Raw genomic sequence first — 24528 nt, 5'->3', positions numbered from 1 at the left:
ATGCTGTTGCATAACAAGACTTAATCAAAACCCATTGTAAAGGTTGTGTACGCAGCCTTAACTTTGTCATCTGCTTACTTTTGAATGCTTAACTCGGTATCCTCAATATTCTGTTGCTATAGATAGCTGGGAATTCATTATTTATACAGCATCCTCAGTCAGCATTGTGCTTTACACACAAATGAAAAGCAACAAGCTAATGGGCAGAGGAAACTAAAGAGAAGGATAGATGTTGATATACTGCAGTGAGATAAGAACCTGAAAACTAAAAGATAGAGTTGAAGGTTACAATAATAATATCAAATATATGCAACTTTAATGTTTGGCGTGGTGGTGGTATTGATTCTTTTCCTTTTCAGGTTTCCAAGAACACTCAAACAATGATTTTAAAATACTGCATGTTTGTTTTATTTTGTGATGTCATGGTTCCAAAATGAATATTAAGGTAAATATAAATCAACTCACGGAACAGAAAAAAAGGGGAGAGGAAATCTAAATTATATTGCAATATCTCCTCCCCACAAAAAGCCCAAAACATTGAAAATAATGTTAATTTCAGAGTATCAGTTATATACACATGGTTAATATAATTATAAATGATTAAATGTGCCTAGGAGGAAAATCCACAACATGCAGTTTGCTGGCAAGATCAGTGACAAAAACATCCAGAAACAAGACATACAGTAGCTCTGTGTGTGACTTTGCAGCCAAGGCTTATGCATCTTGTGGAAGTTGCTGGAATACGTGGCCAAGTTTTGCCCTTGCTTAAAACCATGCTGCAACTCTGAAGTCAAGATATGACCAGATGTAAGCCAAGTACTTGAGGCAGCACGGTGTATGTGAGGCAGAATTTGGCCCATGGTGTAGATTTAAAACTCATTTGTTCCTGTCAGGTAATTGTTGATACACTGGCAAGGAAGTGAGAGCAGCTCTGCTGCTGGCATGTGAATGTGTCTGAGAAAAGATATGACTAAGACGCAGTCTGAATTTATTTAGTGATTATGAAATTCACCAGTGGTGTGGGGGTGAGTGTGAGGCACTCCATGTCACTAAGGTTCTTCATAGTGGCTGCATTGGGAGACATCAAGGGAGAGTAGCCAGTTAGGGGTGCCTGCACACCCTTTAAGTACCATGGAAAGGATCCTTTTGCTAGCCCTGAATACTGGCCAGCATGGGAGATCATAATAGTGCAGAGATGATGGGCCACAGGTTCAGTGATTACACACATCCAGTGGCCCCAACACTCTGTGCAAGTGGTATAGATGGGCAGTGGCTACCATTTCAGCTCAGAGGTTTGAATAGCAGCTCTACGGGGGGCTGCACACGAGTCCTGGTCACTGACTCTGAGTTGTAGGGCTGGATTTCACCTCTACAACCCCTCCAGTATAGTGCTTCATTATCAGTATAGAGCCTCATTGTCTGAACTCAATGCAGATGGAGTGGATTTCACCATAAATGTTGTTAGAACATTTTTATTACTATTTTAATGATATTCTTTTTTGTTCTGTGAAGAGTTAGCAGACTTGTCAATGCAACGTGAGAGTCCTAATTAGAACTTCAGCCAAAGTTTCTATTATATTTACCATTTTGTTGTCCTTTCTGGTTTCTGTTTCAGGATTCATACTTCATAAGAGTATGTATGTGTTTAGTTTTTACCATGAGTTTATTTGGAATCTGCAAAGAGATATTTCAGCTCTTTCAACAGGTATATATATATATATATATATAATTTATCATACTCAATTTGTCTAAATAATTTGTTTGATATTAAAAACACTGCTGGATTTTTCTTTTATTATAAGGAAAATCCTAACTTAGGGTTATACTCAAGATACAATAAAACTTAAGAGGACAGAAAAATAATATATAATGTATTATTTTTAATGGTTTCATACTTGTCAGTATGCTAATTTTTTCTCTCTTTCAAATTCTAGAAATTGAAGTACCTGTTGGATTATTCTAATCTATTAGACTGGACAATTTATACTTCAAGCATAATTTTTGTGTCTTCCTTATTTGTTAATATCCCAGTTCGCCTGCAGTGGGAATGTGGAGCAATTTCTGTATATTTATCTTGGATGAACTTCTTGCTTTATCTTCAAAGGTAAAATTTAGGTCCTGATTCTCCAAACACTTAATACAATACATTACAAACATTAATTCGGTAGGAATAATTCCATGTGTAAAATTATAACACATGTATGGATTAGGCCTTTACTCTGTTTCTGTTTTCCCTAAGGAATTTTGAATTGTGATTCATTGTTTTTCATAATGAAAACTCCAAAGTACATAACACCAATTGAAGAAATAATAGATAATGTGATTAACACTCTCCATATCACTTTGTAAGAAAAGAAAGGATCTTTAGTTTTTTTTAGTGGCCTGAATACAAATTTTTTAAAATGTTATGTCTTATATCCTTTCAGCTTCAGAAAGCAGGATTTTTTTTGCTATCATTTGAAAAATCATAAGAGAAAAAAATTCTGAAGAGAAAGATTAGTTACTCCTAATAAAAGGAAATGTTTCTTGTTTTGGGTTATATCCAGAAGAAAGCAGCCTTCACTAGCCTACGGCAGCCTGCCCTTTAGTTTTTAGCTATTGAGACTGCTCCTCACCTGAGGAAAAGGTGTTTTGTTTTGTTTTGTTTTGTTTTTTTACTCCAGAGCAGCTGTGTAGTATCATTTTATGGAGTAAATGATTTTTTTCCCCCCACCCTCCTATTTTAACAGGGAGCTGGGGTGGGTAAGATTTTTCCATGGCTGACTGATTGTCTATCAAGTACTTATATGGTCCCCATTACCATAGTGTCGGGACACCTAATAATCTGTAGAATAGTTATCCTCACAACACCCCTGTGAGCTATGGAAGAAGTTATATCTATTTAACAAATTGGGAACCCAAGACACGGAGCTATTAAGGGTATGTCTACACTGCTTTGTAAACCTGGGTCTGTGGGACATTGGCTTGTGAAAACTCGGTGTTTCCAAGTCTGTGTTTGAACATCTACACTGCATTGTAAACCTGGGTTTACAATTGCTCAACCTGGGTCTCTCAGCTGTGCTAACATGACCATACTGCTCTGTGCAGACCTTCTGACTCAGGTCTACAGCTTGAGCTCTGTCCACACTGCAAAATGACAGAGCTTGGGGACCTGAGTCACAGGGGGACTTGGGCTCTGACCCATGCCCCCCAACCAAGATCCTAGGAGCCTGGTCCTGAGTGCTTGCTGACCCAAATCAGAATGATTTGTTTGTGGACGGAAGGGGAGCTTGGGCTCCAACCTGAGTCAGAGCCTGGGTGTGCAGTGTACCCCCTTAGGATACCTCTACACTTTGAGCTGGCGGTACAAATTCAAGCTTGAGAAGATGTACCTGGGTTAGCACTGATCAAGTTAGCATGTTAAAAATAAAACATAACTATAGTGGTGGAAAGGACTAGCAGCCCTAAGTACATAACCCATGTACTCAGGGCAACTAGCCCTCCTATTGCTGCAGCTACACTCTATTTTTAGCATGCTAGCTCAATAAGAGCTAATGCAGGTATATTGCCTCCAACTGGAATTGATACCTTTAGTTTGAAGTGTAGACATACTCTAAGGGTCTACACTACAGCTGCTGCAGCAACACAACTATGGCACTGCAGCACCATAGCATAGATGCTTCCTACATCAACAGAAGGGTTTTTTTTCCCATCTATGTAGTTAGTCCAGCTCTTTGAGAAGCAGTAGCCAGGTAGACAGAAGAATTCTTCTGTCAACTTAGCTGCATCTACACAGGGGTTAACTCAATCTAACTATCCTGCACAGCTTACAAAATTTTTCACAGCACTGAGCAACATAGCTAGATCAATCTAATTTTTAATTATGGACCAGGCCTAAATAGCTGGCCCAGAATCATACAAAAAGTCTGTGGTAAAGCAGGGACTTGAACCAGGGTCTCCTAAGTTTAAGTCTAAGGCTGGTACCATAACTGCTCAACCATCCTTCTTCTCCCTGGTGAAATGCTTCCTCTCCCCAAAGCACTTTTGATTTTGTATACCAGCAGAAACTTTTAGGTACCATTTACATCAGTTGCCTAATACAATAGGATTGACTCTTTTCTCAGTTACATCATTTTACACCAGTATGACTCCTTTGCCTTCAATGGAGTTACTCCTGATATACACAATGTAAAACAGAAAAAGATTAGGTCCACTATTCCCAAAACTGCTCCTCTGAACTAACGCATAATATATCATTGGAGAAACACAAAGCTGGGATTTTTCCATCTGGTATGGCCCTTTTAGGTAGGGTTACCATATTTCAGCAAGAAAAAAAGAGGACGGGAGGAGCCCCGCCCTAGCCCCGCCCCTGCCCCTCCCACTTCCCGCCCCCCCAGAACCCCCAACCCTCCCCCCGTTCCTTGTCCCCTGACTGCCCCCTCCTGGGACCCCTGCCCCTAACTGCCCCCCAGGACTCCACTCCCTATCTAAGCCTCCCTGCCTCTTGTCCCCTGACTGCCCCAACCCTTATCCACACCCCCACCCCCAGACAGACCCCTGGGACTCCCACGCCCCATCCAACCACTCCCCACCCCCTGACAGCCCTCCCCAGAACTCCCAACCCATCTAAACCCCTCTGCTCCCTGTCCCCTGACTGCTCCGATCCATCTCCCCACCCCTGCCACCTGACAGCCCCCCCCAGAACTCCCAAACACTCCCCCCCTGCTCCTTGTCCCCTGACTGCCCCCTCCTGGGACCCCTGCTCCTAACTGCCCTCCAGAACCCCACCCCCTACCTAAGACTCCCTGTTCCTTGTCCCCTAACTGCCCCCTCCTAAGACCCCCCCCAACTGCCCCCCAGGACCCTACCCCCTACCTGTACCCTGACTGCCCAAAACTTTCTCCACTCCCCCCAAAAAGCCCCCCCCCCGTTTCTTGACTGCCACCTCCAGAACCTTCCTGCCCCCTGACCTCCTTACCCTGCTGCTCAGAACAGAGTGTTGGGCTCTGTGCAGCCGAGCCGGACACGTGGCTGAGCTCCCCAGCACAACAAAACCCGGTCCCTGGCCCTGCACAACAAAACCCGGTCTGGCCCTGCACAGTGCTGCCGGACTGGGCTGCAAGGGAGCTGCCGGCTCAGAATGCAGGGCGGATCCGGCTCCTCTACAGCTGCTCCTGAGTCCAGCCCGGGACTTCCCTGCAGCCCTCCCAGCCGCTCGCTCTGCCGGGGGAGGGGGAAATCCCGGACATTGTGAGTGCTTTACAAATTCCCCCCGGACGCTATTTTTAGCACAAAAAGGAGGACATGTCCGGGTAAATCCGGACGAATGGTAACCCTATTTTAGGCTGCTGTGGCAGTGTCAAAGAGCTGTGAAAGCCCTGAATCTGGCTAGGGGAGGGAGTGTGGGAATTCACCCAGTGCAAGCTTTCTGTAAGGCATCTCTAGTGCCCTATGAGAACCCCTCTGTAAGCTCTGGTGTAGGGGCAGCTTTGGGGGTGAAGCAAAGAGTGGGAGGGGAATATCACAGTTAGGAGGGGGCGTTGACATGGGACATAATGCTGCAGGGATTGTGGGTAGCACTTCTGTGCATAGGCCAGCTTGAAAAACTGTTACATAGGCAGCCCTCTGTAGCACAATATCAGGAGGCTACAAAGGTGTCTTAAAGCCATGGTAGCCTGCCCCTTGACCTCAACTGTGAGCTTTTTGCTGCAGCTTTTAAAGGCATAGCACATTTTACCCCTTATTGCAAAAGAAGGAAGATATTCTAAATTGGAGAGCTGGCTTATCTCATGGTACCAGCTCTCCTGGTTTCTAGTGGCTAAGTCACATTAAAAGACAGCTATAAAGATGGACTGGGTTTCTAATATTACTTTTCCTGTAATCAGTTGGTGTACATGATATGGGGGGTTAGGCATTCTTAGATGGAAGAGGAGGTGGGATCATGAATGGGAGAGAAGCCAGCCATGAGACAATCATCTTTCAATTAAAATGTGATCCACCATATTAAAAAATCTGAGAACCCCTGTTCTAAACTTGTGACAAACTGGACTTTTTCCACTTTTGCGTGCATGAAATTAGAAAAATGTACTGACCATTTAAAAATCTTTCCTAGAAGCAAAATGTCAACTGGGCTGCATGTATTAGGATTGTGCTCTGCTTTATAGATATGGCACGAAAAGTAACCTGTTATAGTATTTGATGGTGGTTAATTTTTACCTACAAACATTTCCTTAGATTTGAAAACTATGGAATCTACATTGTAATGTTCTGGGAAATTCTGAGGACTTTGATTCGGATTGCTGTTGTGTTCTTTTTCCTGATATTGGCCTTTGGACTCAGCTTCTTTGTCCTTCTGTGTTCACAGGTTAGATTAATGGCATAGTTATTTGTTGTCATTGTTAATAATACTGTTTGTATGTTTCCTAGGGTGACCAGACGTCCCGATTTTATCGGGACCGTCCCGATATTTCCTTGTTTGTCCCGCGTCCCGACCGACGTGCGGTCGGGACAACCGGACAAACAAGGAAATGCCCCGAGCCTTGAGCCCGGAAGTGCTCGCGCCCCCCCCCCTGCCCCGACTCCGCCCCCTCCTCCCCCGATTGGCTCCCTCCCCGAATCCCCGCCTCTTCCCCGGGCTCACCATTCCCCCTCCCTCCGCAAGTGCTGGAGGGAGGCCCGGGAGACGCAGGGGAAGCGCGGGGCCGGGGTGAGTAACAGTCCGGCCTGGCCCAGTGCAGGCAGGACTCAGTCGGGTGGTTGGGAGAGGAAGGGGGCGACCCGCGGGGCCAGGCGACGGGGGAGGAAGCGGCCACGGCGCTCGGCGGCTCTGGCGCCCCCGAACCCCCCGAGCCGGGGCCTGCAGCAGCGCGTACGCTGGGCCCAGCCCCTGGCTAGGCACGTCTGGGCTGCCCAGCTGGTGCTATCGCGCGGTGGCCCCGGGGCGGAGGCACGGGGGGGCTGGGGCCTGCTGCCCCCACTACGGGGCCGCCGCGCGATAGCACCAGCTGGGCAGCAGCCCAGACGCTGGCCAGGGGCTGGGCGCAGCGTGTGCGCTGCTGGGTCCCCGCAGCAGGCCCTGGCTCGGGGGGTTTGGGGGCGCCAGAGCCGCCGAGCGCCATGACCGCTTCCTCCCCCGCGGCAGTGGGAGCTGCAGCAGCGGCTGCTCCCGAGTCCCGCTGCCCGGGGGGACAACAACAGCTGCCGCCTGGCCCCGCGGGCCGCCCCCCTCCTCTCCCTACCACCCGACTGAGTCCTGCCTGCTCGGGGCCAGGCCGGACTCTTACTCACCCCGGCCCCGCGCTTCCCCTGAGTCTCCCGGGCCTCCCTCCAGCACTTGCGGAGGAAGGTGTTTTTTTTTTGTTTTTTTTTTTTTTGCCCCGCCCCCCGCCACGTCACCCCCCCCGCCACGCCCCCCCACGTCACCCCCCCCCCCCGCGTCCCGATATTTGTCTTTGGTGATCTGGTCACCCTAATGTTTCCTGAATTCAGATATTTGATAGATACAATTGATGAGGTACTTTAAAATTAGGACAATTTATAATGTAGGGAAAAATAATTTCTATCTTTGAAAAAATAACATATTTATAATAATTCAGAAACCGATCCAAAAAGTGCTACTGTTGTTTTTCCCTATAAAAGAAAATATAGAAGGATAAATTGCCCCATAATAACCCCAGTGTTGTTGGAGCCCTTCTTGCACAGATCTTCCCCAAGATGAAAAAAAAAATTGGACAAGAAGTTCTCTGGACTGTTGATATTAATTTTTTAATATATCTTGGAATGCTGGGGAAGTTCCAGAGGACTGGAAGGGTACTAACAGGTGTCAGTATTAAAAAAGGAAAAAAACCCTAGATAACCTAGGTTATTGTATCTAGATAATTGTACCTTGACATTGCTCTCAGGTAAAATAATGGAAAGGCTGACACTTGACTCAGTCAATTAAGAATTGAAGAATGGTAACATGATTAATACCAGTCAACCAGGTTGTATGGAAAATACTATAGGTCTTGTTAAAGGAACTTGAAATCATTTTTGTATGAGATTATGTTTGGTTGATAAAGGGGTATGTGTTGATATAATGTACTTAGACTTCTGTAAGGTATTTGAACTTAGTGCCATGTGCAGCAGAGAAACTCTCAAGTTCAACTGTCAGAAGTCCTTTTACACTAGCACAGATGGGAGCCCAATTTGTCCCTATGTGAACATTGTAAATAAAAATAGAATAGGAGAGAATATCCTGATTCTGTGTCCCCTCATTTCTCTCTAGTCAGAAATTAATCCACTCCAGAAGTGCATCGCTCCAGTTTGAATCTTTCGGTATGGTATTTAGGATAATAGTTTTTGCAAGGCTGAATAGTCAATGGAGTTGCACCAGTTTACACCAGCAGAAGATCTGGCCCACTCTATCTTGTATTTGTAAATTTTACAGATCTATGTGCAAGTTTTAAATACACCACAACCAATATTCATGAATTGAGAATCTGAAAAAAAAAAGAGGTGACATTACAGATTTAAAAAATGTGCCTGTTTACATTGCCTGCATTATTTCTTTTTTCAGCAACATTACAAGACTCCGCTCCTTTCTGTAATGCAGACATTTGCTATGATGCTGGGAGATATTAATTATCATGAGGCTTTCCTTGATCCACTGCTAAGTGATAATTTGCCCTATCCGTTCTTGAGTTATGCAGTTCTCATCGTCTTCACCTTGCTTATTCCAATTCTTCTTATGAACTTGCTGGTAAGTATTTCATATAGTAAAATATGGAGATTTGGGAACATAGCTGTGTATACACATCATTATTGGATAGGATAATTTGTGTATGTGCACGCTGATTTGCAGCAAACTTTGTTCATTAGTTAGTAACATGACTTTTTTTTTTTAAGAAGACATTGAGGTGTTTCCTTTTGCCTTTCTCTGGTTCTCTTTTCTCCAATCTTCCTTCGTTTTACTACCTAAAACAAGTGTTTTTCTGTCATTTTTGCAGAACAAGTTTGAGTATTTATGTATTTAGAGCCAGATTGTGATGGGCCTTGTGCAACTGCAAAGTATAAGGTGGCCATGCAAGAAGCCAGCCCCTTATGTTGCTCTTCCTCACTATTAGCCCCTATGCTCCATGGAGTCTAGAGACTACCAGTTCCTCCCCCTTCCTTAGGAAGCAATGAACCCAAAAAGGCTCAAGGAAGGAAGCAAGATCATGGCCCCACACCAGCTGACAGAGGCAGGGTGGCACACCATGGAGAGCAGCCTTGTACCAGCCAGTTTGTGCCCCCTACCCATGTCCATGGACAAGCCCGAGCAGAGACTGTGCCTGTCTGAGGCATAGTTTCTCCAGTGCTCCTCCTGAACTAATGTGGCTTCAGAGTGACCCCATCCAGGGCATAAAAGCCAATATCTAGTCCTAACTGTAGTAATTTACAGCTTGATGTTCTTAGAGTCATATTTAAACAAATTGCTTAAGCAAATCTCAGTGGGTTGTATTAAATAAATGAATTACTTATCCCACCGGAAGTATTGTTGAACACTAAATGGTAGGACTGATGTAAATAAAAAGAATAAGCAGACTGGAACTGTAGCAAAGAGAGCGCGCGCGAGAAAATATTTAATGTATCATCTTTGCCTATGCCTCATTAAACAACATGTTTGATAAGAAATGATACAAAGATTTTTACTTTACAGGATGTTGGCCTGATCCTGCTTCAATTGAAGTCAATGAAAGCAATAAAGGGCCTTAAAGAAAGTGTATTCGTTTTTGAACAGTTCTTAGAAGTAGTTAAAAAGAGCATCAGTGATAAGCAAATATAATTTGCTAAGAAAATGAAAATAGCATTAAACAAACAATTAACTTTCTTGATTATGGATTTTAAGTATGGCCAAATCTTCTGTGTTTAGTGGGGAAGTGTTCTGCTGATACAATATGATTTAGCAAAAGGCTTTTCAGATCATAATACCAGTGAGGAATATAATTTAAACCACCCAATGTAAAATATCAGGTAATTAAAAATACTTGTTTGATTCTATGTTGTATTTTTAGATTGGTTTGGCTGTTGGAGACATTGCTGAGGTGCAAAAATATGCGGCACTGAAAAGGATTGCAATGCAGGTTCGTAGTGTATGTTCGGCTTGTAGGGTGTAAGTAGCAGCTGTAATTGCTTCAATATCACCTTGAAAGAACTGGTTTATTTAGCATTAATATTATTGGTCTGTAGTGTCATTTTTAGTATCATTTTTATCACTATGGTAAAATTATATTCCAACATCTCTGTAAGCTAGGTAGGTTGACAAGTGCATTCCATCCTAAATCCCAGCTTTTGGTCATTTGTATAACTATACAAAAGTTCCTTATAGAATGAAATTTTTCATGCTTTTAGCTAAAAATAAATTGTTCAAGTAAGTTTGAACAGTCAATTCAGCCAATTTTATTTATGTGAGCATGAAAGCCAAAAGTAGTATGTGTCATTTGGGGGATTTATTGCTTTCTCTTTGAAGGGGAGAATCTATTTAGCCTAAAAATAATCAAGATTCATGAAAATGTGAAGGACACCAGATCCCCTGCAACATATCAGAGGCTATGTATTGAGACATATTATATGGTAGCCAATGACAGTAATGAAGGGACTTAATTCAAAGGTATTTAGGTGCCTAAAGATGCAGTTGGTGAGGTTTTCAAAAGTACATGAGCACCTAATTCATTTATCAACAAAGAGTCCTGTGGCACCTTATAGACTAACAGATGTATTGGAGCATAAGCTTTCGTGGGTGAATACCCACTTTGTCAGACCCACGAAGTGGGTATTCACCCACGAAAGCTTATGTTCCAATACATCTGTTAGTCTAACAGGACTCTTTGTTGCTTTTTACAGATCCAGACTAACACGGCTACCCCTCTCATAGTTAACTCATTTATGCACTTCTGGAAACCTCACTGTGTACCTATCTGCATCTTTAGGTGCCTAAAATCCTTTAAAAATCTAGGACTTGGGGCTTGCTTACTGGAGTAAGGCAGCTTAGGTGACATGACTTTGTAACGTTTTCACTTAAGAAATCTGCAGGTCTGCTGCTTGGAGTTCTGTACACACATTTATTTAGAACTCAGCCCACCTACTTGTAGGTTGTATGATCACTAGACTTCCACAAGTGGAAACATGAAGACTATGCAATTGTCTTAGAATGTATTGCTTCTGCAGCCTCACACTACCTTGGAGTTCTACTTCTCTAGAGCTCCAAAGTTTGGTGGAAGGAACTGAGGTGATTGGGAGTGTACAGCTGTTTTGTAGTTTCAGCTTTGAACATTCAGGAACTCACTGTCAAGAGGGGGTGCACATGTGGCGCTGGTTTGCACTGCTTTCTAGAAAGTTCCCAGAGCTTCACAGTGCTGCAGCATATATCCCAGAAGTGTGCAGAGGCAATACACTCAAAGAACTACACTTACTGGTGAGTAACCTTTTCTTTTGATGCTCACAAAATTCACAATTAGCTGAACTGACTATGTTCAAACGTATTTTAAAAATTTGTTTTTAGCTTACAGCATGAGAAATTTCATCCCAAAAGGAATTTCTTTTGCTAGAGATACAAATGACTGAAAGCAGGGGTTTGGGATGGAATACAGAGGCAATTCTTGAAGAAGAAATGCATGTTTTGCACTTATTTATTTATTGGTTGGTGTGATGGGGTTTTCACCCCACACCAGCTCTGATAGGGATAATGAGGGTCTAAGAGGCCAATTAGTTCACTTTGCATCACCTGAAAAAAGGAGGGCCAAGGTTAATTGAGAGTGAAGCCCAGATGGGAAAGGGCAGGGCCAGCACTATAAAACCAAGAGGCTGAAAGCAGAAGAGGGCTGCAGAGGAAGGAGTCTGCAGTTGTTCCCTGGGAGGAAGGCGGCCTCCAGGAACAAAGAGGAAGTCCACTGGGAGAGCAAGCCCTGGCATCCTGTACTGGAGTAAGAAGTCTGGTAAGAGGCCAGGAGGGGTGAAGTAGCCATGGGAGTTGAGTAGGCTGCAGTGGTAAATCCAGAACCAGGAAAGAGAAGATAAGGAGTAATCTGACTCCAAAGAGAGTGAGACCACGGACGAAAAACTGAAGGATGGGGCGTCAGATGCGTCGAATGCTATTCCCCAGGCATGGTCATTAGAAGTCACCTAGTGATGTGTAGAGCACAGTTAGTTATCAGAAAACTCAAATATCTGTGTTTTGAAACTTCAAATGACCTATGTGACCTTTTCCATGTTTGACAAAAACATGAAATACCAATGCTATGAATAACTGAAATGAGCTGATATAGTATTTCATGTTTAAAGAAATAAGTATACATGTTCAGTATTTCCTTAATAGTTTAAATGGATGGGAGGGTGTAGTAGAGTCCTCAAAGGGCCAGGACCCAGTTTCCAGTCTCTCACCTCCCAGCAGCAAGGACTTTCCATCCAGTTCCTAACTCTTGTATGTGGCTTATCCTCGCCTCAGGATTTTCAACATCTTTAGTCTCTCCTTACTTGGGGGGAAGTGGGGGGAGGGAATGAGGTTTATGCCCTCCTGCAACAAGAGCAGTTGGCAGGGGATCCTGGGCCCTCCCACTGCACCAGGTTCTGACCCAGGGACCTATAAAGTGTTGGACAATTTGGAGTGCCCTAGAGCTTGCCTCCCTGGGTCACTTCCTGCCATCCGTCTGGCCCAAGGTCTCCAAGTTAAATATAAGATAGCAAAAGAAAAGACAACTAAACCTTCAGCCCTAGTTGGCCTCAGCAGATAGTCCTCTTGCTCAGAGTGAGGCTTCTTCAGTTCCCTTGTTCAGGAGCCCTCAGGGTAGGTCTGTCTTCTTCCCAGCCTCTTCCCTTCTGAGCTGAGTGGCTCCCTTTTAAGCTTCCTCTCAAGCTGGAGCATGCGCTGCCGGCAGGCTCCCTGGGTCCAGTATTGTCTGATAACCCCTGCAGGCACAGGATGGAGTTTGTACACCCCATCACAGAGGGATTCATCACGCAGCAGCAACAGTATAAAAAGGCCCAGGGGAGCCCTGAATTAAGCCAGGGGAGAATTCCTACAGGTACCAGTTTTACACAAGGCAGCTTAGGCTACTCTACAGCGGCCCTACCATAGGCCCATGCCCCCTGCATGTCAGGGCTTCATAATACCCACTCCAACTGCTGAATGGTCTCAGATCCTACCACTGTGTCAAGTACCCAATCACCATCCTATTGCAGAATCTCTCCTAATACCTGTTATTACTAATCCTATTAATAGTCCTGCAAACCCAGCTTCTTCAAGTGATGGAAATCCTCTCTGATCTAACCTTTTGACAACTGCACGATCCTCCCTGAATCCCACTGAAACCCTCAATACCAGTCTCTCTATCTTAGCTGCTTACATAGCCCTCATCAGCAGAGTATCTGAGAGCCTCTTACAATACATCAATAAAAAGCAGGGAATTACTAGTATTCCTATTCTGCTGATGGAGAGCTGAGGCACAGAAACAGTAAGTGACTGGCCAGGGTCACACATTATGTCTGTGGTAGAGCAAGAGATCCAAGTCTCTGAAGACTGCATCCACGGCCTTAAGCACAAAGCCATCCATCCTGAGCTCTGAGACTGAGATTTACAAACTATGCTGGACGCCAGATGTTTCCCTGCCCACCCAGCATCCACTAAAGAAGTGTCTCCAGTGACTTTTTGCATTCTTTCTCTATAAATATTTTACATTTGCATTATTTTACTATGACTAACACATGACTTTTCCTCTTTTTGGCCATAACAACCAGCTTTACATATTATACATTGGATGAAGGTCTAAATTTCAAAACAATGAAGCAAATGTTTTTTTTTTTTTTAAACCTATTACCAGAATGAGTAGGACATTTACATCATCCGAATCATGTATTTTGATCTAAAGAGAATTGTGTTATGCTATGTTAATTACTACTCTAAATGCAAAAATATGTTTAGGTTAATCTTCACACAAATTTAGAGAAGAAGCTGCCATATTGGTTCCTAAGTCGGGTGGACCAGGAATCAATCACCGTGTATCCTAATAGGCCAAGATACTGTGGATTTATGGTAAGTTGATGTATCCTAGAGTAAAATGTTGACACACACTTGGGGCTCTTTTTTCATGGACTGAAGTCAATAGGAATGTTGTCATTAATGTTGCTGTGTGCAGGATTGGAACCAGAGGATACAATGTTGTCCTCATTAAAGTTAATGGCAAAATCTTCCATTGACATCACTGGGCACAGGATTAGGCCTCAAACTATCCACAACAAAAATAACATAACTTTGAAGAAACTAAGTTGTGATTAAGCAACTATAGTTGGTCATGAGTTTTCAAGGAAGTGTAACCATGCGGGAAGCTTGGCAGAGAGAGACGAAATATGAGATAAACTAATATAATTCAAACAAGGGTAATAGTTTAATGACCTGCAGCACAGAATATTTTTTTCCAACTTTGAGAGAACTTGTTATTTTGCTGGCAAAGTGAAACTAGCTGTTTTCAGGCCAAATACATTTTCTAAGCCAAAGTTATAAGGGTGCTAAAATATAGCTTTATGATAGAAGCTGCAACTTTCACTCTGGGGAGGAGAAATTGCTGCATTTATCTCTCTAGGGTTTTGTGTATCACTGTAATGTCTGAATTGTAATGTCTAAACAATTTCCTGTTTAGAGCGTGTTCAACTATTGCTTTGGTTATGAAGACTCTGTCACAGATGCTCAGAATGCTGATACAACTTTAGAACTGGAAATTTTGAAACAGAAATACAGGTATTTATTTTTGTTGTTTTATTTCTGCACTAATAAGCAGAATCAGCATTGCGAATATATTTTCAGTTAATGCCAGTGTCATAGCACTTAGTGTTGTACTCATAAAGTGAAATTAAATCTATCTAAGGTACTCAGATGGCCCTCATATCTGAATACGTAATATCTGAATATTTCACAATATTTAATGTATTAGATGCACAACAGCCTTGTGAGGTAGTGAAGTCTTATTGTCCTCATTTTACAGATGGAGAACTATGGCACAGAGACACTAAGGTCAAGATTTTAAAAGATATTTAGGCATTGCTGTATTCAGGGTTGTAACCCCTAACTGATTTAGGAGCCTAAATTTCATTAAAAAAATGTGGACCTAAATGACTTGCCAAAGATCACACAGGACATCTGTGACAGAGCAGGGAGTTGATCGCAGGTCTTCCATGTTCTAGGCCAGTGACAGATCTCAGTGGTTCAGGAGCCAAATTCATGATCAGCATTACCCAAAAGAGTTACAGTAGTGTGAATTCATTGTTTCAGTTACTATATACTTGATCAGTCATTTTGCTGTGTGTATATATATATATATATATAGATAGATAGATATTTTAATTCTCACAGCAAAATGACTGACCAAGTATTCTAGAATTGGTTAATAATTTAGTAAAAGGATCCAGATTGGTTAATAATTAAATCTCCCAATATTTTAATATTATGTGCCGCAAAAAGCCACAGGAAACACATTAAAGATCCCCTTGCAGTTCCCGAGCCTCACTGCTCTACCATTGGACCACCACTGGAGTTTTCAACACACTCATTCAGTAACCCATGGAGATGGATTCCATTTTTGTAATTAATTGCTTTTGTAAAATATAACAAAAAGACGTATATGTCAAATTGCATTCTATAGGGCTAATACTAAATCCTCAGTAATCCCTTTGGGCCAGATTTAGTTAGGCAGGTGCCAAAGCACTTTTGAAAATCCTCTAGACACCAATCTGCCTCTTTAGGCACCTAAATACCTTTAAAAATCTGGCCTTTTTTACCTCGGTGGGACTACACAAATGAGTAACTATTGTGGATAGAAAGGGCTTTGCAGGATCATGCCCTGCAAGTGATAATTCTGCTTCAGGATAGGACAGATCTCTGCTCTTATATTTAAAATGTACAGTTATATATCACTTTTCTCAAGGACCATGCAGCTCATTTTCCAACCCAATATTCCTGAAATGGGGGAAGCACCATGGCATGAGATATTAAATATACTCTAGGGAACTTTTTTTTCTTGGCAGAGGAGTGAACTTGATGATCTAATAGGTCTTTTGCATCTTTAATGTTTATGATTCTATGAAATCTGCTGTAAAACTACATTATAAAATTTACTCTGTGTATATACTTCTTTTGTTTTAGGCTTAAGGATATGTCAACACTCTTGGAAAAACAGCATGAGCTCATTAAACTGATCATACAAAAAATGGAGATAGTATCAGAGGCTGATGATGAAGACAGTAATGATTTATTTCAGCATAGGTTTAGGAAACAGCAGTTAGAACACATGAACAGTAAATGGGATACTGTGTTAAAAGCTGTAAAATCAAAATGCCCCTAGCTCTAACACAGCTGAAAACAACAACTCTTTCTGAACATGAATATCACATCATATATTACTTGTAAAATTGCTTCACTTTAGGTTCTCCTCTCCTATGCTCATGTGTAATGTTAATGGTACTCACATCATGTACACAAGTATAGAACAGGTTCCCAGATAGGGTTTACAAGAAATACAATAAACCTCTTAGCTCTGTATTTACTGACCTGTTTTGCTGTTATGAACATCTTTTTTGATGCATTCAAAGTATACTAATTCCTATAATAACCTGACTTTTTGGGACAGATGGGTAAAGGAATCACTTTATGTAAAAAATCATTTAATGTAAAACAAGAAACTGAGCCAGACTGATTTCATTGGGAGTTTTGACTGAGTAAGGACTGCAGGATCAGGCCCTGAAAGGTACAAAATAAATGTAAGATTGTGAACCTATTGTGCAACTGAAAGGCCAGATTCTGCCATCAGATAAGTACAGCCTAAAATACAAATAGCAGAATGCAGAATTTAATTCTGTCAGTCACTTTGAACTATTGTCCCTTGTACATAGTACGTTTAAGGTTTGTCTACACTGAAACTGTCATGGTGCTTTCCAGCACAGGTGAACAGACACACACTACTGCTGCTCCAGCTAGTGTGCTAGAAATAGCAGTGTGGCCGTGGCACCATGAGTGGTGGTTCAGGATGGCCAACCGAGTCCAAACCTGCCCAACCCACTGGATACCTAGCCTAAGCCTCACAGAGCTAGCCTGTATGTGTTTACCTGGGCTGGGAAGCATGGACCCAGCTGCATAGCAGACATACCTTTTCTCTTGGTTCTACCATCACAACTCATCTTGTTAGCTTAATCTGCACTTTGGGTCCTGTTATTTATTCACAGAATATAAAATGCATTATGTGGAATACAGTAATATACATGTAGGTATACCATAAACATGAATTAAACTGTACTGTTGAAATGCTGTACTGTATTTTCAGTTTCAGAAATGGTAACAATAAACTGCTTATGTCTGTATTTGGTTGTCACCATCAGTGCTCTGCCTTTGTGTTCAGACATATTTTACTTTTAGCCTTTGCACATCATTTTACTCAGTCTCTAAAGAATACCTTATTATTCAGGTAATGGTAAACTAAGTACTGGGAATGATGTCATACAATGTGGAACCTCACTAATCCACACAAAAGGCAGGGCGCCTCAATGCAAATTAATGGCATTTGTGCTTTAAAACTGCCTAGAGTGAGGTAGCATAGATAACATCACACTATGATTTCAGTGAGGATATCACCTCACTCAACATCTCTAACTCAAAACTGGCTATAGTCCAGAGCTGGAGCTAGTTAGTATCTGCTCATCTTCATACTCCCTGATGCTGCTGTTGAATGAGAATAGGGAAAGAAACAGGTTCTCTCTGTTCTCACAGCTATTCTGCTGGGACTACCAAAGGTGAAGTGCAGTCAGCTGCTGGATTGCTGAAGATTCCTGGATTCCTATGGGAGAACAGGAAGGGCCACTTGCCTCTGCCCTTCAGTGGCGAATCTTATTGAGCCATTGCTGCCTTTTGAGTTCTGTAGCCTGAATCCAGCCACAGGTGCAAGTAGACACAGCTTCTATTGATCTCTTCTTTTGAAGATGGAGGACATTTCCCAGGTTTGCCCCTCCCCTTTTCCTCCTGCTTTCAAGTTCAAGTGGTGACCGTTCTCCTAAGAGCTGCTTCTGGAAAGATGTCCAGGAATCTCTTCTGAGATTGCTCATCAGGTGGCTCTTCACTCCTAGAGTGAAACCCCACAGACAAACTCTGGCAGCAGTGGGTCAGATTTTGAAACTAGCGTAAAATCAGGCATCTTAATTCATATTTAGGCATCAAAATAAGTGGTCTGGGTTTCAAAGGTTTCAAGTACACCCAGCTTCCACTGACTAAACAGAGCTATTACTTTAAAATAGAGCTAGTCAGAGCCAGGAGCCTGCAAGTCCTGGAAGCCCTGAGAGATCCAGCTCTAGTCAATTCTCTCTTCCCTGCTATGAAGCCAAGAAATCCTCGGATGGGGATCCAGGGTCCGTGGCTCCAGAGCCCTGCCATGTGGCCTGCCCCAGGGACAGGGACCCTGGACTTGCAGGATGTGGGGCTCCAGGGCAGTCCTGCCATGTGGCCTGACTGAGTTGCTGAGCATCTGCAGTTCCCACTGTCAGGGAAATATGGGGATGCTCCGTACCTATGAAAATCAAGCCACTTTTTAAAAACTATGAAGTTAAGTATCTAACTTCAGCCCCCCCACGTATTAAAATGTTGGCCTAAGCCAGTGGTTTTCAACCTGTGGTCTGCAGACCCCTCAGGGTCCACAGACTGTCTAAGGGGTCCGCAAAAGGTGATCATGAAAATAAAGTTTCAGATCCCAGAGAAGGCATTACGTTTTCTGATCCATCAAAAGTATGCAAATACCCCCACCTACAGGTCAAAAGCTGGAAGTCTTGTCAGTACCATAGAGGCCCACAGTTTAATGCCCTTTCTCACACTGTGTCAAATGCCAGGCTGAGCACATATATACATTTATAGTTGAATTCTGTTCAGTCAGTTTTCAGTCTAAGACTTTTATGGTAGGGGTCCTCGGACCACAGGTTGAATTTCCAAAGGGGTCCAAACCTCCATTCAAAATATTTTAGGGGTCTGCAAATGAAAAACCACTACGCCTGTGAAAAGCAGAGGACAGTCATTTGCTGGTTTTGGCAGTCTCTCAGATTAACACTAGATGGCAGTGAATGACAATATTTCTGAATGCAGTGTAGTTATAGTTGTGTTGGTCCCAGGATATTAGAGAGACAAGGTGGGTGAGGTAATATCTTTTATTGGACCAACTTCTGTTGATGAGTGAGACAAGCTTTCAAGCCACATGAAGCTATGAAGAAGAGCTCTATGTGGCTCAAAAGCGTGTCTCTCTCACCAATAGAAGTTGGTCCAATAAAAGGTATTCCCTCACTCACCTTGTCTCTCTAATATTTCTTAAGAAATTTTGATCTTTAGAATATTCTTTTAAGTGAAGCAAGGGAAGCAACACAGTTACTTCAGAACAGAAGCAATCACCATCTGAAGTTTTACGTCCTGATTCTGTAAACCTTTAGTGTACAGAATTCAGAGGAGTTTGCACACGGGGCTTTCAGCAGGGGGGAGCTCTTAATCAGTTTTAACTTTTAATTTGAAATGTTTCATTTTCATTCTTTTATGTTCTTGCCTCTTGTACTCACTTAGCAGCTGCCTGTCATTATGGTTGAAAGTATGGATAACCATATCCATCCCTCCCGTACACACATGCAAGGCTAACCCCAAAGCCACTCTGAGGATTGGCTGGCAGAGAGGACCGTTTGACTGGTGTTGTTAGCAACTTCCCAAATCTCCAAGTGGTTTAATTTTATTTTATTTACTGTGACCTAGACATAGCAGGTTCACAGCCAGATGAAATTTATAGCCATAGCTCTTCCACAAATCAGGGTGACAACACAGCTTGGAAATCCAGGGCGGTCCCAAATCCACAGTTAGCTCCAGAATCCCAAGCCAATGTGCACCAGGACACCGAGAAAAGTAGTAATTTGGAGGGGGGGGAGGGGATAAACACTTTTATGACATTTAAAAACAGTTTGAGAAGGCAAGCATGATATATAATGTATACAGTCATTTTACACATATACGCACTTACATGTAAATCATTATTTAAATTGTTTTGTACTATTTTTGGAAGCCTGACTAGTAAAAATTGTCAAATGTGTGTTGTTTACTTGGGCACCTTACACATAGATCTGTATTTAAACAAGTATTAAGATCCAGCGATGCCAAAGGGCCAATAATCCTTGGAGGATGTTTTTTTAATGGTGGCACCTGCCAGGGCCCCAGCATGTGGTGGCAAAAAATAAAATAAAATAGCAATTTCAGTTCTAAGGAAAAAGGGCCAATACTGATTGGCGGTGTCAGGAAAAGTTGTGTGGCCAGGGCATCTGGGGAGCCTGCTGATTCAGTAGTGCACCAGTTAACCTCCTGCCAGGGGAGCTCCTTTGGACCCCTGATAGGAGTAAGAGCTGTCCACATCTGGTAGAAAACCTATGGAGGTCAATGGCAGAAACACCGACTGCCCTCCACCTGAGATGTACGCAGTTCTGCTGGCAGAGACCGGTGTAGTTCCTGGTGAATTTGGGAGATGGTAGGGCCATGACACTCCCTTCCTCCACGGAGACTGTGTGCACTGACGCACCGGTGGTGGCACAGCAGCTGTGCTGCCTGGCAGGCACAATGCCTCTGACAGTTCTCGCAGGGGTGGTGCACCTCCATGTGCTCCAGTGTGAGCTGTGGTTTTAGGCCACAATTTAGCCCCTCCAAGTGATACAGAAGGGCTCATTATTATTAGTTAGCCCTAGGAATTGGCTTGCGAAGTTTTGAAGCAGGGAAGGTGCTCTAGTGTGATCTAGCAGTTGTGGGACCAATTAGGACATCTCTCCCCAGTGTGGGGAAAGTTCTGGAAGAATCAGAGTACAGATGTCATGCTTATGCAGATTTAGAGTGAAGTCTGTAGCAGTGTGGTTGCTGAAACCAGAGACCTGGCTGCCTAGGGCATGCGCCCAGGAGAACCAGGAAGTGAAGCAGAGAGTTGCTGGGAAGTTCAGACTGATAAAGGACTCTGATCATGTGAATTAAATCAGCCAGAGCAATAAAATGCTTCCTCCTGAGAAAATCCGAAATGCCCTTATTTAGCAGTGGAATAGATTGAGACTCTTTTAGGACCAGAAAGCCTAGTAAGCAAAGAATTTCCTGCTTCAGCTCACCTACTTGGTGATGTCCATTATAAAGTGCCATCTTACACTAATGGCACTAATTACAAGCTGCACTGTAAACCACAGTGATTTTGCCTCCCTGTTTGAAAAGAAACATTCTGCATCATGCTCTCCCTAATCTCGTGCATAATGCCATTTATTTTAATACCTCCTTCATATACAGCATCACAAAACGCTTCCCAGCAACACGTAGAATGGCGAGGGAGAGCGTGTCTTACAGCACTGAGTTGAGTGCCCAGCAGAGTGTAGCAAGGGAAAAATAGCATACAGCAGGGAGAAGGGTCAGAGAAGAGGCAGCTGAATGGTATAAGCAGGTAAGGATGGAAAAACCTCTTCTTTCAGGCTACTTATCTTGAAGGGAGGATAGAAAGATGCATTCATGAAGAAATGCCAGTCATACCATACAGGGTTTTAACATGCAAATGGGAATCAGGGACCAAGTTCAAACTAATGGAGTGAGCTGTTAAGCAGGTAGCTGAACGTAGCATCAGAGAGGCATGACAAAGCAAGTCCACGGAGAGTTTCCAAAAGCAGGAGAGTAATTTTGATCTGCATTCTGAAATGGATAAGAAGACAGTCATGGTGATGAAGGATGAGGGGAGAAACTTGACTCCTAAGCCAGACAGTTGCCTGGTTGCAGCATTTGGGATCCCCTTAATGTAGAGCAGGGGTCGGCAATGTTCGGCATGCGGCTCGCCAGGGTAAGCACCCTGGTGGGCCGGGCTAGTTTATTTACCTGGTGACGCGGCAGGTTCAGCCGATCGCGGCCCCCACTGGCCGCGGTTCGCCGTCCTGGGCCAATGGGGGCGGCGGGAAGCAGCGCAGGCTGAGGGATGTGCCGCATGCCGAACGTTGCCGACCCCTGATGTAGAGAATAGGGAATCAGGAAGTCCAAAAAAGAAGTTGTTACAGTAACTGAGACAGGAAATGATTAAGGTGTGTACTAAGGAGTTCAGTAGAGGTAGATTCAAGACAAGGATGAATTCTGGTCATGTAAACAAGGGGGCACTAAGAAGATATGAGAAGGAGGTATTAGAGATAAGGCGATATGGAAAGAGAAATAGATTCATGGTCAAGTCTGATCCCAGGAGTTTGGGAAGCAAAGTTGAAATCTGGGATAAGGAGCATGATTTGGGGAGATGAAATTGTATTGATGTTCCTGAAAGGAGGATTGCATTCTCTAAAGCAGTCAGCAGTAGGAAGTTATGGTTTAGACAAGTGCTGAAAGTCAAAGCAGGTAGGTATATGGGCAGAAATGGGATGGAGAGTGAAGAGGGAGAGGGAGACTTGAGTGTAATAACCATAAAGTTGATTAAATGCCCCAAAACAGCATTAAAGTTGTGCAGCGATGTCCATGCCATTCCAGAACAATGAATTCAGCAACACTCAAACTTCTGAAAACCAGGAAATACAGAGCTGAGGTACATGCCACCACTGCAACACAGCCTTAACTCTGCCCCTCAACTCTGGCAGTAGCCACTGGGAATGGTTCAATAAGAGATGTGTGTGCCGCAACAGGGAGACACGAGGAAGTTCTAAGAGAATGTGCCATTATTTGTGTCATGTTCCACAGATTTGAATTCCAGCATTTCTCAGCATGCATTCCAGCTACACTCCCTGTGTGTGTTGTAGTTGTATTGAATGGTGGGGGATTAGTTGGCGAAGGGTGGCATAATTGTTCCTGTGATATGAGGAGAGGTGCATTCGTACTTCAAAGGATCATGTAAGCTTCATTTTAATGCTGGGTTCTATAGACTGTGTCAGTAGTGGTGCACCAAGGTCTTCTTGTCCTATGGGTTGTGAGCAATATTTGGATACTCCAGGGCATTGTGGGTGGTGGTAATGTCTCAGAAGGAATCTTTAGGGCCAAGGTGAAAGGGTGTATGATATCTGCTCATGGCACCTAGAACTGTGAGCTATCCTCCAGTCATTTATAAGAGAGGCTAATTTAAGTGATAGGTTACATACCGCAGTTAGTAGTTCTGCAATTTCATATTTGAGTTCCTTCGGAACTCTTGGGTGAATACCATCTGGTCCTGTGGACTTATTACTATTTAATATATCAGTTTGTTCCAAAACCTCTTCTATCGATGTCTCACTCTGGGATAGTTTCTCAGATTTGTCAGCTGAAAAGAATGGCTCAGATGTGGGAATCTCCCTCATAATCCTCTGCAGTGAAGACTAATGCAAAGAATTCATGTAGCTTCCTTGAAACTGTCCCCCAACTTGATCTCTAAATTGTCTTCTCTACAGCTCATTAGCTTAATGGCTTTGTTTACCTTCTATATAAATGTCCTTTCATTGTCCTTTGCCAGTAATCAGGCTGGTCAGACATGTAGATACACATTCTTTTGTCTAGGGCAGGCTGGATGTATGACCTGCCTCCCAAACCCATTTTAAGAACATATTTCCAGCACGCATCTATAATTCTTTGTACTCAACTCGAACATAAGTCACACAATGATTTTTGGGACCAGCGTGTCACTGATTTATCTATGATACCTCAAATGACACCTTCTTGATACATATTATGATGACAGTGTGTTGGGGGTAATGAGTGTGTCAGGCCTGATATGCATTACAGTACAATGAGGGCCCTTTGCCAGTTGGCACTGAGGGGCACCCAGGTGACAGGGTGGTAACATTTAGCAAGTCTGGATGGATTGTATGGAATGGGCTCAATGTTTGAACATAAGTAGGTGTAAGTAGCTCCCATTTGCTACACCCAAGTTTTGCCTTAGCAAAGAGAATATGTTAGACTGTGTCCAACAGTGTTCATGGGCTCTCTTCCCAGAGTGTTCGCCAGCAGCTGTGAGGGTGGAGTGTTAGCATGTACATTATTAGTGTGCGGGACAACTTCCGAAGAGGGCAGAGTTAAGGTTACATTGCAGGGGTAATGTGTACTTTAATTCTTTACTTCCTGGTTTTGAGACAGTTAAGTTTGTGTTACCTTAACTCTTCATCTCCTGGTTTTCAGAGGTTTTCAGAGGTAGCTAATTCAATATTCTGAAAGGGCATGAGGTACTGCTGGGAAACTAACTCTGTGTTAATGAAGTTTTGGGGCATTTCATTTCTTTGGTTTTTTTTAAATAAATTCTCAGCACCCCCATGTGCCACAGCCTAGCTCTCCCCATCCACTGCCTCTGGCTCCTTGGCAATGATTTCCTTGGCTGCATGTTAGTCCCTTCACTGTCCCTTCATCTTCTCCTCATCTCCCATCTCTCTGCCTGTCCAGCCTGGTTCTCCCTCTTCAGCCCCCTTCCTCATGGAGCAGCACAGGCCCCAGAGGTTGAAGAGCTGGAGAGAGGATGCAAGAGTGGCGCAGGGGCTAGCATGGAATCAGTAGGGACATTTACTGAAGAGGGAGACGGACTTGGAGGGACATGGGTG

At 43.3% G+C, this 24528-nt stretch overlaps 1 protein-coding gene across 2 annotated transcripts in view; it reads left to right on the top strand.

The window, feature by feature from the left end:
- Positions 1-17340, top strand: part of TRPA1 (transient receptor potential cation channel subfamily A member 1) — a 69881-nt gene extending 52541 nt beyond the window's left edge. For both annotated transcript variants that reach the window (XM_005309284.4, XM_042845041.2), the window contains 8 exons: positions 1616-1705; positions 1935-2104; positions 6214-6343; positions 8537-8719; positions 10014-10082; positions 13916-14026; positions 14631-14728; positions 16130-17340. In XM_005309284.4, the coding sequence (XP_005309341.3) occupies positions 1616-1705; positions 1935-2104; positions 6214-6343; positions 8537-8719; positions 10014-10082; positions 13916-14026; positions 14631-14728; positions 16130-16328 (1050 nt within the window). In that variant the 3' untranslated portion in view covers positions 16329-17340. The remainder of the gene's footprint in view (positions 1-1615; positions 1706-1934; positions 2105-6213; positions 6344-8536; positions 8720-10013; positions 10083-13915; positions 14027-14630; positions 14729-16129) is intronic.
- Positions 17341-24528: the final 7188 nt, after the last annotated feature.

The sequence above is a fragment of the Chrysemys picta genome, chromosome 2 (assembly GCF_011386835.1).
Source record: "Chrysemys picta bellii isolate R12L10 chromosome 2, ASM1138683v2, whole genome shotgun sequence".
NCBI lineage: Eukaryota > Metazoa > Chordata > Testudines > Emydidae > Chrysemys > Chrysemys picta.
The sequence above is the reverse complement of the archived record's forward strand: the minus strand, read 5'-3'. Positions and strand labels throughout refer to the sequence as shown.